The sequence below is a fragment of the Pelmatolapia mariae genome, linkage group LG3_W (assembly GCF_036321145.2).
Source record: "Pelmatolapia mariae isolate MD_Pm_ZW linkage group LG3_W, Pm_UMD_F_2, whole genome shotgun sequence".
NCBI lineage: Eukaryota > Metazoa > Chordata > Actinopteri > Cichliformes > Cichlidae > Pelmatolapia > Pelmatolapia mariae.
Genome location: NC_086229.1, coordinates 41,326,056 through 41,343,023, shown reverse-complemented (window position 1 = coordinate 41,343,023; position 16,968 = coordinate 41,326,056). Strand labels below are relative to the sequence as shown.

General features: G+C 44.0%; 1 protein-coding gene across 1 annotated transcript in view; it reads right to left on the bottom strand.

Moving 5' to 3' along the window:
* Positions 1 to 16,968, bottom strand: part of LOC134622834 (uncharacterized) — an 822,926-nt gene that overhangs the window by 604,690 nt on the left and 201,268 nt on the right. Inside the window, 1 exon segment of the mRNA XM_065470170.1 lies at positions 9,936 to 9,960. Coding sequence (XP_065326242.1) covers positions 9,936 to 9,960 — 25 coding nt within the window.

The following is a 16,968-nucleotide window of genomic DNA, read 5'->3' as shown; positions in this document are numbered from 1 at the left end:
AATTGTAAACATGAGAAGAAGCAGGTAAGACAAACCACTGACCCAAAGGAAACACTGACATATGCAGTCTGTTACCACCATTAGTAGCTGACGGACTGGTGAAGGAGAGACAATGAAGCCGGGTTTAAATGCAGCCTCTTGATTGCAGCTGACGAGTCACAGGTGAAGGAGATTGGTTCAGCTCCGCCTCAGGGCGGACGCAGAAAAACACAACCAGCCCCGAAGACACACCCACCACTCACTCAGATCACGATAGGAAGAAGCACTTAAACATAGAAGGAAAGTGCTTGTGTGAATGAAGGATGTTGTATAAAACACTTTGAGTATTATTATAAAATATTCATTACTTTAACACTGATGGGCAACATTTTCTGCAAAATAATAATTTCTACTTTTGATACTTTATTCTCAGTTTTCCACAAATACAGTTTCATGTGCGCTGAGGTGTTTTCATGGTGTTTTATTTCTTCTTTATCTAAAGTAATAGCCTGAAAACTTCCTCCACCACTCGTCACTGTCAGCTAAGGGTAAATATTGTTGGCAATAAGCAGGTATTCATTTAACTATAGAAGTAAGAATATTTTACAATTCTTCAGTGAGGTGAAGACGTCCATGTAGAGAGCAGACAGGCAGCACTAACACTGTTTTAGTCAGATCCAGTTTCTTCATAAATTGCTCAATAGTAGAGCAGGATGTTTATTTTTTTGTTATGTTATTGTTAAGATAAGATAAGATAAGATGGCCTTTATTAGTCCCACAGATGGGAAATTTGTTTTGTTACAGCAAAAGTGCAAAGTTATGTAGCAGAAATTAGAAAACACTGGAATAAAATAAAATAAAATACTATGTACAATAGAATAAAATAAAATAGAATAGAATAATATATACAATAGAATAAAATAGAAATACAAATACTATATACAACTGAGTAGGAAAATACAAAAACACAACTTCGTCAGAAGAAGAATTGCACATATAGCAGTCTTATTGCACATGTGATTTAATGATTTAATGTTGTCAGTGTTTTGTTTTATGTTATGTTTAAGGATTTGTTCTCATTTCCTGTTTTATTGTGAAGGTCTGCGTCTCATGTGAGTGTGTTCAGTTTTACCTCTGTCTCGTCTTGTTGATTATTCCCAGCTGTGTTCCCCACCTGTGTGTAATCTCCCTGTGTTTCCCTGTGTGTATTTAAGTCGCGTCCTCTGTCTTTGTAGTTTGGCTGGTCCGTCTGTGTATCCACCATGTCTCATCCGTGTGTTTCCCTGCTGCCCAACCGTCATCTATTTTCTGCTCGCTGTTATTCGTGTTCAGGTTTGTGTTTCTGTTCAGGGTCAGTAGTTTAGTTTTCCCAGTATAGTTTAGTTCTCCGTTCACCATTTTGTCCATCTCTTTTGTTGTGTTTGCCTTAGCGGCACCAGCCATTTTTAGCCAACCTGGTTGTCCGTTTTTAAGATAAAGCCTCTTCTCATCCCACAATCTGGTATTCATCTTCTTTTATGTTGCGGCTATGAGCCGGGTCGTAACAGAGTGTACTGGGAGTGGGGCGGGCATCATCACAGTTTGTCTTTCCTCAGAAGTTAGCACACACCCTTGCTGCAATGTTGGTCTGTGGACACCTATCTGGGTGTTTCCTTCCTGCTCAAAGTTCCTCTTTCCTGAACTTGGTGTTTGTGACAGATGCTGATCGTCTCCATGTGAAGGTAATATTAGCAGTCTGTAATGTTTTCCTGGCTAACATCAGCTGTGTGCAGCTTAGTTCCAGCACAAATCTGCCGCTCCATAGTTCACGGTAATGGACTCACAGCTGGACCAACGAGGCCGAGTGTTAAAAACTCTTTTTAAGGTTTGTGTGTGTTGGTTAACATTAAATGTCTCTAAGCAGGTGTAAATACTTATTTCCACTGTAGATGATCTATAGTCTGTATATAAAAGATGGCAACAGACCCAGGGTTCATAGTTTAGTTTCTTGAAGCTTTGAGTTGAGTGTTTTTTGTCTTCAATTTCAGGAAGTTTCAGCTGCTGTTTACAGACACGTTTGTTGTCCTGGATGTTTGAAGGAAAAAAAGACTCTGTTATGAGTCAGTTTGCATGTTTTCAAATGGACTCTGTATTAAATCTCCTTGCCTTGATTGTAAAGTTGGAGTACCCTGAGGTTCCATACTGGGACCTGTTAAGGGTTCAGAATTGGTGGAGAGTACAAAGGCAAGACAGTCCAGAAGATTTGGGTCAAAGCGATCTTTTTATTGAAGTCTTCGCGCGGGAAGACAGTCACTGCACATGTCAGCAAGGGTCTTCACCAAAATTATACTTCAGACTGCTTTTATAGCATCAGGGTATTATAACGCCCCTTCTAGCGTTTACAAACACATAATTTGCATGTACAGAACATTCATGTATTTTAAGCATAAAGTGCAACATAGAGGTTCCTCTTTTTGGCATCTTCTTCCAAAAAAGGCAATGGACCCGGGCCTCTGCAGTCTCCAGGGGCTGGTCCTCTCCACGCGTCACCTGTTGTCAAGAAAGCTCCAGTGCAACATGTTTGCTCAGTACATTCAGGCCTATGCTTAAATCTAGTTCTAGGTTATATGTGATATATGTGTGTTTTGTAAGCATGTGTGCAATCTTTCTTAAGCTCCCGGCTTTTTAACCAATGTGTCACCCAGACAGTCACGCTGAATGAAGCTTGAGACCTTTAATTACCTGGGAAAAGCTTCAACTCCTTATGAGCACAGGACTGCAATGTGTGTATAAAGACATAATAATACTGAAAGTGGTTATGCTGCACCTGTAATAAGGATTAATATGGTGTCAGCGTGTTAAATGATTACTATGGTGTTCGTGTATTAACTGTCACATGACCAGCTTAAAGCTATACGAGATAATATTAATGCTGATTAATATGCTATCTAATATATTGTAGCAGTAAAGCAATTTCCTCTTTTCCACAGACCACTTTTATTTTCTTTTTACTTTCATGATTTACCAAATGTCTGTCAGAACATCAATAACCAGCTGTGTGCAGATAATGCTGTTATTTTTACACAGGCAGAGTTTCTCCAGATTATAAACCAGAGAAACCTCAGGCTGTTTTTCCTGCTCAGGTCAAAAATCCTCATCCTAGTCTGTGTGACATCAAAAACATAGCAACCGCTTAGCAACCCCACTTCCTGTTTTTAACATCTCTCTGAGTCACTAACAGTCACATGACCACACACAGGAAGTTGACAAACTAGATGAAACTAGAAACTACTTCCTGTGCTTAAACAGGCAGGTGTACAGACACGGCTTTGCTTTCAGCTCGGTGGGTCTGCAGGTTTATATCTGACTGGTCTGATTCTGACTTCCTGTACAACATGTTTAGTCCCAAAATAATAGATCTTCAGATCTTACTCTCTACAACACACAATACAGAAAAAGTACCAAGCAGGTAGCTGTTACAATAACAAAGATATGTTTTCAAACAGTTTCAGTAAATCATCCTGTTAAAACTGTTACTGCCACAAGTCTAGTGGCAACGTCATTGCGGCTCAGGCAGCCTGCCATGGGTCTGGTGGCGGCGACGGTGTTGCGGCTCTGGCGGCCTGTTATGGGTCTGGTGGTGGCGGCGCAGCTCCGGTGAGCCACAGTGTAGAATGGCACATGATCCCCAATGTGCTGGCCATGCTGGCCGTGGATGCGCTGGATGTGCTGGAAGTGGAGGGCGCGCCGGACGTGGAGGGCGTGCTGGATGTGGAGGCCGTGCAGGTCCCTCTGGCACAATGACCTCCCTCCTGGGTTGAGCAGGTCCACGTAGCGCCGCAGCTGCAGGTGGTGGAGAGAATGGTGGTGTAGTGGTTGCAGGCAGGTGAAAGGGTGGTGGTGTAGCAGCTGCAGACAGATGAGATGATGGCAGCATAGCAGATGCGGATGGTGAAGCAGATGACGGCTGAAGCAGCCCCTCGGACCCTCCAGAGGCGACTGATGTGGGACCAGCAGGTGTATCGACCTCTGGCTGAGGGTGTAGATGAGTGGCTGACTGGACTAAAGACTGAGCTACAGGTAGCAGGGCTGAAGACTGTGCTGGTGGCTGCTGGACAGCTGACAGAATTAAAAGCTGGGCAGCAGACTGAGTTACCAGCTGAGTAGCAGGCTGTGCTACGGCTACAGGCTGTGCAGCAGGGTTAGCATTCACACAGTCCATGGTTGAATATACAGATGAGTTGAGTGAAGAAGAATTGTCCATATTACTCACCACAGCTGGCTGTTGAAAAGTCCGGGAATCCGGCTGCAGTGAGGAGCGCCGGCGACGCGAGCGTCGCTTCTTTGGTGATGCCGGGGCCGGCGTGTCAGGCTGAGGATCCACCAGCTGGTCGGGCTGGAGAGCAGCGTGTTAACTAGAAAGTCCACGACGATCAGGTAGAGCGTATCCAATACCCAGGGGAAGCAAGACAGCGTCTCTTTCAGCCGCTTTTCCACAGCGTGACGAAATTCTTCCCCGTGCGCCTCCAGCCATAATTCACAGAGTCTATTAACTTTGTCCTTAACTTTCCTCCTCAACCTCTCCTCTGAGTCCGCTGGATCCATGTCTGGCGGGATTATTCTGTCACGGTCTGCCACGGATGTGGGGAAAGGAGGACCCAAATGCTGGACTCTGTGCAGTAAACAGTGCGTTTATTTACAGTGCAGTAAATATTCACACAAACAATCCCCGTGCATTTCCCTGACTCCCGTGCCGTGTCTCCCTCCCCAATCAGTCCGTGCCTTGTGCTCTCCGCTCCCGTGTGTCTGCACTCTCCGTGCTCACCACCCTCCCAGAAAGAGCCGACGAGAGCTGAGGGGTCACCAAGCAGCCACGGTGCAGAAGAAACCAAGCACACCATTGTTTTTCTTGTGACATTACCAATAAGTTTGATGTGTCACATGGCCCTCTTCCTATTGAAAAAAAAAAAAAACAAAAGTTGTATCCAAGATGGCCGACTTCTAAATGGCCACCATGGTTACCGCCCATCTTGAGGCGTTTGCCCCCTCACATATACTAATGTGCCACAAACAGGACTTTAATATCACCAACCATTCCCATTTTATTACGGTGTATCCATATAAATGGCCCACCCTGTATTTTAGCAGCAAAGGGCATGATGACCAGCATTGATAAAGTGACAGTGTCAGTAAGTGTTAGTAGTGATTAAGGTGCTACAATAGCAGTTCTTGTCCATTATGTAATGAGAAGGTGACCTGCAAAGAAACGCGTGCAGCCATCATTGCATTGCATAAAAATGGCTTCACAGGCAAGGATATTGTGGCTACTAAGATTGCACCTAAATCAACAATTTATAGGATCATCAAGAACTATAAGGAAAGAGGTTCAATCTTGTTAAGAAGGCTTTGGGGCGTCCAAGAAAGTCCAGCAAGCGCTAGGATCGTCTCCTAAAGAGGATTTAGCTGCGGGATCGGAGTGCCACCAGTGCAGAGCTTGCTCAGGGATGGCAGCAGGCAGGTGAGCGCATCTGCACGCACAGTGAGGCGAAGACTTTTGGAAGATGGCCTGGTGTCAAGAAGGGCAGCAAAGAAGCCACTTCTCTACAAAAAACATCAGGGACAGATTGATCTTTTGCAGAAAGTATGGTGTATGGACTGCTGAGGACTGGGGCAAAGTCATATTCTCCGATGAAGCCTCTTTCCGATTGTTTGGGGCATCTGGAAAAAGGCTTGTCCGGAGAAGAACAGGTGAGCGCTACCAGCACTCCTGTTTCATGCCAACAGTGAAACATCCTGAGACCATTCATGTGTGGGGTTGCTTCTCATCTAAGGGAGTGGGCTCACTCACAATTTTGCCCAAAAATACAGCCATGAATAAAGAATGGTACCAAAACACCCTCCAACAGCAACTTCTTCCAACAATACAACAACAGTTTGTTGAAGAACAATGCATTTTCCAATACGATGGAGCACAGTGACATAAGGCAAAAGTGATAAATAAGTGGCTCAGGGACCACAACGGTGAAATTTTGAGTCCATGGCCTGGACACTCCCCAGATCTTAATCCCATTGAGAACTGTGGTAAATCCTGTGGACACACAAAAACCCACTAATTCTGACAAACTCCAAGAAGTGATTATGATAGAATGGGTTGCTATCAGTCAGGATTTGGCCCAGAAGTTGAATGAGAGCATGCCCAGTCGAAATGCAGAGGTCCTGAAAAAGAAGGGCCAACACTGCAAATACTGACTCTTTGCATAAATGTCTTGTAATTGTCGATAAAAGCCTTTGAAACGTATGAAGTGTTTGTAATTATATTTCAGTACATCACAGAAACAACTGAAACAAAGATCTAAAAGCAGTTTAGCAGTTGACCCAGAGTTCTAAGTTGTCATTATTATCGTGCTTTGATTTTTGCCTTTATTTATCATTTCTAGTCTTTTGGTTTCTTTGTCAGAGTTCTTTAATTGACTTGACCGCTGTTTCTGTTATAGAGTTCCTATAACAGAAACCAGTGCCTTCTGGTTTCTGTTCTGTGTTCCATAGTTGCTACTGTAAGTTTGCTTTGTTTCCTCCTTTAACAGTTTTTCTTTAGGAACTTTACTGTTTGTTCAGCTCATGTTTGATTTCTTCACACAACAAACTGTGTGTGTGTGTTTGTATTTCCGGTCTCTCCATTAAAGTCAGTGTGTAATGTTTCCTGGCTAACATCAGCTGTGTGCAGCTTAGTTCCAGCACAAATCTGCCGCTCCATAGTTCACGGTAACGGACTCACAGCTGGACCAACGAGGCCGAGTGTGTCCGCCATTCTGAGCTACGTTCGTGTTTGTGTGCTTATAGTTTTTACTTTGTGAGTTCACTCAGAGTCCACAGAGGATGCAGCATACGTGATGACGTCACAGCTCGCCTTTACCTGCTTTACTATGGGGCGATTGTGGCTCAAGACTTGGGAGTTTGCCTTGTAATCGGAAGGTTGCCAGTTCGAGCCCTGGCTTGGACAGTCTCGGTCGTTGTGTCCTTGGGCAAAACACTTCACCCGTTGCCTACTGGTGGTGGTCAGAGGGCCCGGTGGCGCCAATGTTCGGCAGCCTCGCCTATGTCAGTGCGCCTCAGGGTGGCTGTGGCTACAATGTAGCTTGCCATCACCAGTGTGTGAATGTGTGGATGACTGGATGTGTACAGCGCTTTGGGGTCCTTAGGGACTAGTAAAGTACAGGCCATTTACCATTGACTCTGCACGTGCTTACATCACAAGTTAGACTAGTCTGGATGCTGATGGTGGTGAAGATGAAGAAAGAGGCTTGTTTCAGAGGAGGCAGCTGAGAAAATGATTGGACCATGGGAATGATTTAAAGTGTTATTGAGTTTTACAGTGCAGAGAAATGTTAGTGATGGCAAGAATAAAGAGCCAGTAAGCAGACTAATGCACAAGTTACATTTTTTTCTGTCATCACAGTTTGTGTTGTTACAGTTTTTTGTTTTGTATCTGTGGTCAAACTGGGACATCTACAGCCCTGTATTTGAGAACAAAGATTTTGGGATTCATCAGTCACTAATAGCTCTTTTTCCACTGGTACCTACTCGGATTGGTTCATTGTGTGCAAAACGAACACAGCAACAAAGGTGGATGTTGAGGCGATGTAATACCTGCTGCTTGGGGCTGTGACTGACTCATCAGACTGTTTCTGTGGAGCCATTTGCAGTTCCTCCAGTCATCACTGTCAGTAACTACAACTCTCCACATACAGTCATACTGACATTAGGACACATTCACTGCAGCATTTCAACACTTATGTTCATCAGTGTGATTATGATGCTCTATATGTGAACACAGATATTATTAAACTGACAATAACACTGACGCTGTCAGCAGAGAGATACGGACTGATGAAAGCTTACAGCCCTCAGGTGGTCACAGTGAGGAACTGCATGATATTAAACCAGTGACTGGTGCCGTCCTCAATGAAGAGCATTTCCAACCAATATATATATATTCCAACAAAGAGCAAAAAAAAATTATTATGCCAAAAACAGAAGGGTTAGGAGAGGTGAGCTCACATGTGGCTGTCATACTCTACGCCCTTCTGACAGCGCTACACAAATGCCAATTAGTGCATCCGACAGCAAAGCTCCTATCTGGCAATTTGGTTCAGTTCAACTCAAAGAAATTCAAAGGACGGCTGGAAGGAAAAGGACCAGAGTTCTGTATTCCCCTTCAAGTGGGCGTGTCCCACTAGCTCTTTGTTTTTGAGGCCACAACCCAAAGACCAGCGTCCCCACAGTGAAGCACGGAGTGGGCAGTAGTTCTGACATCACGTTAAAGACATGGATATCAATGAGTCTGAGGATGGGGGTGGGTTGGACACAATGGGGAGTGATAGAGATGGATCAGCCTTGGTGCAGATGAAGTGGATTTGCTGACACTGACCACCATTTTCAATCAGGCCACAGGTCATAATGAGCCAAGCTGTTTTCAGTCAGAAATCATAAAGGCACATGATGAAACTATTTATTATGTGTGAATTTAAGACATGAACATGTCAAACTTTGTGCTGTTTTAATGAGAATGCAGACTGTTGGGATTTAGATTCTTTTATTGCTGCCATATAATCTGCCTTATGATAAATGCATTAATAACATGTTCTACAGTATTATTTTATCAGTAATATTGTTTACAGGGTTCATATTGCATTGAATATGTTTGTCATCACATTCATTCTATTCACAGGTTGAGTTCATTTTATACACATTGCATATCTGTGCTTGTTTAGAGTTGATGTTCTATCCAAGAGGGTTTTAAGCTTCACTGGTGAGAGTGTCCAGGTGATACATGTTGAGGGAAGATGAGAACATAGCAGGTTAATTGCATGCATGCTTACAATACACATAAATCTAGTAGCAGGCCTGAGCGAAGGCCCAAGTGTCTTCTGCTTCTTATTTGAGACCTGCGCCAATTCAGTCTACTTAGTGATTGAGGACGAGGGTCCATTATTAGCCCTTAGAGGCCCTGAAGCTTGAAGTTATTACCTTAAAAGGAAGGTGTTATCAAAAAGATAAGTTATATGTCTGTTCATAGTTATTAGAGATGTACAAGATGTACCCTTGTCTGTAAACAATGACTGTACATAATGTATTTTTGACCTGTATTGACGTGTATGTGGGGGTGTGATCCTCTATGCTATAAAACCAGAACCCAGTGTATTTTTGTCAGAGCAAATAAGCCATATGCTGACGGTTGTTCTCCGTTGTCAATAAACTCATCGTTTGATTGCACTTTTCTGGAGCCTCCGTCGTTTGTTGTCTGGTCTACAGTTGATCGATCTCGCTTCATTTGGTGGAGTATGCGGGCAACTAAAGATCAGCAGTAAGAGGTACAGGTGTTTGTTGTCGGCGGAGGTCGAGGCCAGATCAGGTGATCGGACGGCAGACGTCACGGCAGACTGCTTGACTATTGGGCCCAGATAATAAAAAAGGTAAGGCACAAACCTCTTAAACAGAAATTGTGCTGTAGTGGATTATAATTCTAGAACATGTAGTCAAGTGGTCATCCGTTGATCTCTGTTTTGAGTCTTGTTTGAAACGAAAAACTTTGTTGCAACGAAAGTGAAACTTAAGAGTAGTGTTGCATTCATGGTCGCCTTGGAAAAAGCAGTACTGAGCGAAAAGTAACTAGAGACGTTGTTTTTAAGGAAATAAGAGAGATTAAAAGTGTCTAAAGTCAAGGAGTTGGAGAACTCCCTCCCTGGTAAAGACGTTTCCTAGGATTATACTAGGGGGAGGGCCCCGCTGAGAGTTGTGGCCTCAGATATAGCCCTGGTGATCGCAGAGGATCATTGTTAGGGAGACACTTAAATAAGAGAAAAAGGATAAATACCGGACACGAAGGTCCGAGGAGTTTATATATGAGCTAAGAGAAACTCAAGCCAGCCGTGAGCTTGAGGTTTTGCAGTAAAGCCAGCCGAGCAGTAAAGTGAAACTAAGGTCTGTTGTGTTGAAGTAACTCTGAGAATAAATACTGTGAGCTATGAGAGACGATTAAAAAGTATTACCTATGCATTTGTGGACCCGCTGTGGTCAGTGAAAAATTTGCGGACCCGCCGTGGTCAGTGAAAAATTTGTGGACCACCGTGGGCCAAGAAAAGCTGTGTTTTTGTTGATATTCCTGGAGAATTTGCAGACCTGTTGACGTCTCTTAAAGACGAGCAGCGGTGTGTATATCCGGGTTGTAGGGACCCACTCATACAGCTGGAAACCGTGACGTAAGAAACTGTCTGAAATGATTTAAGTGCCAGCCGGCTGCAGGCTGTGTGTGAGAGAGGCTGTAAAAGTCTCTTTTTCCGTTCTTTTTTGCTGGGGAAAAGTGCGCAGTTAAAATTTGGGTGACTTCCCCTTTTAATTTTAACAAAGAATAGATACATTGATTAAATGAGGGGTGGATAAAGGGCATGCTCATTGTGCCGTTGTTTCATTATAGGTGCTTGGAAATAGTCAGTGAGAGGCCCACGGGGATCCCATTAAGGCTGCTGAAGCATTTTCCTGTTTTGTGAGCGTGCCTTTGGTGATTTTGAAATACAGTATCACTGGACAGGGTGATTCTAATATAAGAGTTATTTTAATCCAACCAGAAACAGAGTAAGAGATAAAGCTGTGAGCCTCCTCCTGAGTGGAGAGAATTTGCAGAATTTTTGAGTATCTCTTGTCAAAGAAAAGGGAAAAGAGATTCTGTGTACGGCAGACCGTGAAGTTTCTAGATTAGATCAGAGAGAACTAATGTGGCCGAAGGTTGGATCTGATATGAGGCGAACAGGAGACCGGTCTAAAAAATTAAAAGGTACGCACAAACCTGTTCAATAAGCAAATTTGTGCAAATTGGGTGAATTCTAAATTATCTGTTCGCTGAGTAGATGATCTTAACTACTAAATTGGCGCAGTAGGGGTAAAACTGAATTCTCGAGAATAAAGTAAAACGTTGAAGTAATGAATGAGTAACTTGGAAGTAATGAGAAGCTTTGAAGCAAGGATAATGAAACTTTGAGAAACAGACAGTACTGAGTTAAAAGGTTATATGGTATTTCATGGTAAAAGAGAAAAAAGAGACCAATGCATGTTTAAGAATAAGAAGAATATAAGAGTTATTGGTCAGCTTATGGTTTAATAAGTGTCAAACTCACGGGATTGGAGAATCCTGTACCTCTTTGAGACTTCAAAGAGGAGCTCCGGCGTGGGCATATGTCAGGTGGTGTTGCCGAGAGTTGTGGGCTCGGTGAATAGCTAATGATCAAGAGGATCATTTTGGGAGACGCTTATTTGTAAGTAAAAGGATTAAGTTCGGACGAGGAAGTCCAACAGAAAACACCTGGTGCTGTCAGGATGTTTAAGTGACACAGAAGTTCAGAAAATCGAGTCAGAAATGGTTTTGTGGCTCTTGGTAAACTGATTTTGAAGGAAAATCAGTGTTTATTGTGCTGAAGTAACAGATCCGGCGCGGTCTGACGGGAAGAATCAGCTGCACAATTCTGAGTGTGCAGCGTTGTTGATATTAACAGATCCGGCGTGGTCTGAGGAAAAGAAATAAATTGGTTAATGGCTGATATATTTATATGAATTTTGGTGGATCTGCTGAGGTCCAGAAAATAATCAATGCGGACTGTGTTTGTTCAAACGTTGATAAATGATCCAGGAAGAATTGCCCTGGGTCTGTGCCTCTGTGTGTGTGTGTTGTTCAGTGACAACATGCACAGTTTAAAACTGGGCGCTGTTCCTTCCTCTTTTTGGTTTCAAAACACAAAGGCTGTTGCATTAAGAATTACTGTGTGAGGAACGGCTTCACTTTTGATTAGGGAAATAATATGCTTACTTTTGGGTCTATGAAGATCTCGTAACAATCTGGGGGAGATGCCGGGGTAAAAAGAGTGAGCTCGGACGAAGGGGTCCGAGAAAAGAACACCGTGAGTTGAGCAAGGTGTTTAACTGACTCAGGATTTCAGAGAATCGAGTCAGCTGTGATCTTGAGTTCTAATGGTAAGTTGATCTTAAAGGAAAATCAATGTTTACCATGTTGAAGTAATTCTGATGATATTACTAGATGTGTTGTGATACAAGTAAAGAATAAGTTGTGTAAATGTGGACACACGATTGTGTTGAGATGTATGGATCGGCTGCGGTCCATCTGATAAGTTAATACTGGGTAAACTGAGACAATAAACTGTTTTTAAATCTTCACTGGCTGCAGTGAGATACGTGTGCTGAAGATTACTGGACCCGGCGAGGTCCATATGATGAAGTTCTTGGGGAGATAAATGACAGAAACAGTTTCTGAATTTTGAGGAGAATTCTGAAGCACTGAGGTTGAATTTTCTCTGTGCTTGGTGCGCTGTGTGGACCTATATCAGAGTTATAAGTCCAAAGGTTATGACCTGTGTGAGAAAGAGGATGTTTTTTTCTATTTTTCAGGTGTTAGTCATAACCAGTAGTATCACCATTATCATCATTTATCATTGTCATTTCATCAAAGCATTTAATGAATTGGTTGATGTTACATTATAGATTGTATTTAATCACATATGGTAATGCCATAATAATCTTGCATTGCAGGTTTAACTGTATTCATGTTATTCATAGTGTCCATTAGAGAGTTGTTAACTGGGGGGTTGAAGTTATGGGGAAGTGAGAAAGTTAAGCTAATGTTAAGATGATTTCATATCTGTTTACCCTAGAGCACATCACATATAATAAAATCACAGCCTGGAGGCCTGTAGGCCCAGCGCTCTGAGGTTAACTGAGGATAACACATAAGACACATAAGGGGGGGCCTGCACACATACACTCACACTTTATCAACTTGTTTTGCTCAAAAGTGCTACGTGACTTGTCCGATGTTCTTGGCTGATTAGCAATAACAGTTTAAGATAACGGAGAACATCTGGAGGAAAGGGGGTGAGAGGCCGTTGGGGTCCAGTGGAAGACGGTGTTCTTAGATTCCGGGAATTGATACTTAGATTTCCAGTAAATCCAACTGTTTGACGCATATTATTCGTCATTAACTGTTATATATACCACTCCTAGATTTGGTTCGGGGGAGACTGCCTTGAAAAGTGTAACGATACGCTTCTTCCCCACATATATATGTGTTTAATAAAAATCACTATTTTTGACATCTACTGGGACTCTGCAGTCGTTTGTCTTTTCCTCAAAGCACGAATCGGGACAGTTTTTTGGTGCCGAAATCCCGGTTTGAGGAGGGACGGTTGTTTGGCTGAGGTCCGGTGGTGTCAAAAGGACGGACGGGAACCCAGCAGGTCGACTGAGTGACACGCCAGGCGACATAGAAAGGTGAGTACCACCTGTTGATAAATAATATCCAAAGGTGCTGAATTTGGGAATTAAAGCTAAATTAAATGTTCACTCAGTGGAGCTTCTGGGGAAATGTCCGTGGTGATTTGGGGTAATTAGTGATAAAATTTAGTGATAAGAGTAAAAGGGAATATTGGACTGACAAAATTTTGTTGCTGTTAATTCTGGGGTGAATTTTGAGTTAATAAGGTGTGTGTTTCAGTGAGAATATTATGTGCTTAGGTTAATGTGTTATATTTGCTGACTGTGATGCCAGTCAAGCAAAATTTAGATTAGGGCATTTGGCTCAGGGATTTTATCCCCGTTTTGACTAGCAGGATCGCGGATCCGGGCATCATATAACAAGGTGGCAAGGGAAGGTCCGCTTTGATGCTTTTAAAAAAGTATTTAAATTATAGGACCGGAGTTGAGGGATTGAACTCCGAGGAGCGCAGTCGCTCAGCGTGTGGCAACGACCGGTAACCGTGGACGCACGGTTATCTCTGGCGGCGTCCAGGTAGCTCGGGTGGTACCCGCGGGAATTCGAGCACCCGTTAAAAACCCGGTGGTCGACGGAGACCACCGTTTTACTGCGCTGTTTGAATAGCAGGGTTGGACCCGGCCGCGACCATTCAACGGGACTGACTTATGAGCTTTAAGTAAAGCCGAAAGCGTGAGTGTGATACTAGACGCCGCCGGTGGAGCTCTCTGTCAAGTCACGGGAAGCGGTTATAAATTAAATAGGGCTTAGAAATTTGGCCGTTCTCGGAAAGGGATTTTCTGAAGCGGAGTAATTGATTAGCAAGGCTGGGCCTGGGCTTAGATGCTTTTAAATTAGTCAAAAGTTAGGTGTGATGCTACAGAGGTTTTAATAGGAATAAAAGGGACAGGAATAAGGATAAAATAGGGATTAAAGTGACAGGAATGAGGATAAAATAAGGAACGGTTACATAAACCTGTCGTGGCATCTGGTGTTTTTTGTTTTTATGTTCAATACAGGCCTGTGTATATAAAATAAAGTGTGAAGTAGCTGTGTAAATTGCTTATACTGATTATAACTGGGTGTGTTGTGAAACTGATTGTATATAGAAGCTGAGTGTAGGAAGGAGAAAGTGGACTATTTTGTGCTGGTGAAGTTTTTAAGGGTGAAGCTTGTGTGCTGGTGAGCCATGAAAGTGTGTGTGTGGAATGTGGATATGGTCCAGTGAAGAAAGGAGCATAACAGAGCGTTTGGAAATTTTGTCAGAAGTTGTGTGTAATATTGAGTGCATGTTGAATAATCTCTGTAGTCTTGTGTTTGTGATTCTGGAGTGTAAGCACGGGTGTTGTGATATTTCATGAGGAGGTCATTAAGGGCTCTCATACCAAATTCCTGTAAAATAGAGTTGTTGTTTTGTTGTGAAACATATATTCAAAAAGGAATTAAGTGTGAGGTAGGGTTGATATTTCTGTTTGGCTGAAGGAGGCAGAAGTGGGGTTTATGTTAACATTGCATGTAAGTGACCGGGGTGATTTATGTTTTCTCCCTATTAAGGGTGGGAGAAGTGTGTGTATAGTGGAGTTATTTTTATGTCAAAACTTTGCAGTTGCTAGATGGAGTGAATGTGAGAGTGAATTTTGCTGGCTTTGCGTGCTTAAATTGTTGCAGTGGACTGTTGAGAAGTTTTGTGTCTTGTGTTTCTTGGAGAACTGTTGCAGCCGTGAGTGAGAGGAGAGAGACAGAGAGAGCGTCTGTGTGGGTGTGTGTATGTGTGTACGAGAGGGGCTGTTAGAGCTTAGAGGAAGTGAAGGCTTGAGCAGCCTAGGTGCCTTTGACTGTTAAACGGGAAGTATAGCGAGGCAACCCCAAAGGGAGGAGCTCAAGAGCGGCCATCTTTGTGAGGGTGAGGTCAAAAGCAAAATGGCTGACAACGAAAAGGCGACCCCCGGTGGGGAAAAGAAGTACAAGCCAATTAAGGAGCAGATTCAACAACTAAAGAAGGCTATTAAAATTACCTCCAAGGGAACTCCTAAGGAGATTGCCCAGGAGTGTAAGGAAATGGAAGAAGAGGTGAAGAAATTATGTGAAGATCAACAAAAAACTTTGGAAGACAGAGTACCCCTCCATTTGATCTTCCAAGTTGGTGGTGAAAAATGTGAAGAGAAAATAAAAGAATTGGAAGAAGAACATGTGGGACGCTTCCTGGGGAGAAAGGTGAAGGCAGAGAAGAAGGGGATGATGGAAAAACAAGGTAAGTATTGTAGGTTCATGATTGTGTGCCAAGGGGTGTCTCACTGGATGAAAGAGGAAGTGGATGAGACCAGACCAGCACTGGCAAAGGAAGCCGTGGCCGAGGGAACATTATATCCCAGCCTGACTCAACTCCTGAGTGCCCCGCCCCCTCCTTACAACTGTCCAGTGTTGACTGTGGAGGGTGGCACTCTGTGGGGGCCGGGAGGGAAAACAGGAACAGTGAAGGGAGGAATTGTGGATTTTCAGGAAGCTAGCAGACAATCGACTCCTGCTCGGCCGGCAGAAGGGACCAATACAGGAGTGATGCAGCCTCAATCAGTGGCAGTTACACCAGAGGTGACTCGGTCTCCCCACTCTCCGTCTCAACCAGTTGCTGGGACATCAAGTGGGAGCATGACTACACAAGGTGTGACTTTGCTCCCTCCCGCCCACTTCAGCCCAGAAGGAGCTATGGAAGAGGCTCAACCTGTGGCTTCTACGAGTACAGATCAGGTGACACCAGAACGGGTCAGGCAGGAAGGCGTAACCCAGGACTCCTGGACTTCAGGGGAGGACACGCCTGCACAGCAGTCTCAGAGGTCGCCACGAAAGGTGAGCCAAAAAGCCTGTCAGAGGCCAGATGTTGGCGACCTTGAGGAAAATCAGTGGCAGGGGCAAGTTATTGGGAAAATATCTACCAACCGGGAAGCCATGATAAAGCTAGAAGAGAGGTTGAAGGAACTGGAGGTAGCACGAAGGATCGAAGGATTGGACAGGGATATTTCAAACTCGGCATGTAAAGTACGGAAATCACGGGAAGTGTCAAATTTGGCGATTGAAGGGTTTGCCCCAAAGTTTCATGCTGACTTGGGACTGAAGACGCTTCGCTCTGGAAAGACTCTGGGGGCGCAAAGAGACAAAAGGCAGTCAATCTTTGACAAGAACCGGAGCCAGAGCATTGCAATGCAAACCGAGGAGGGGCAGTGTGACACAGAGGATGAGTTGCCACTCTCCATGCCTTTGATGAAAGGCTTAAAGGGGGAACCAGTGTATCAGCCCTATAACGTCAGGGACTTGGAAGCACTGGTGAAGCAACTGCCCCCAATCACAGAGGGAGGAGCGGCTTGGCTGAGAAGACTGGGAAGTCTCACAGAAGGGGAGGAGCTTAGTCTGGGTGACTTTCGCGCTGTGTCTGGGAGGTCCTTTCGCGGTACGGGCCTGGCTGATGTGGAAGAGATAGCAGGGACTACGTGTGACCCAAATGATGTCCCCTATGCAAGGGTGCGAAATGCTCTCGCTGATGCAGTGCGTGACAAATATCCGACCCCTAACACCGGCACCACACCTAAAATAGTGTGGAGCCCAGAACACACTTCTCCTAGAGAATTCATAGAGCACGCCAAAGAACAGTGGATTAACCAAACGGGAGAGCATCCTGGACAGGAAGGAGAACCGAGGGCGTGGTT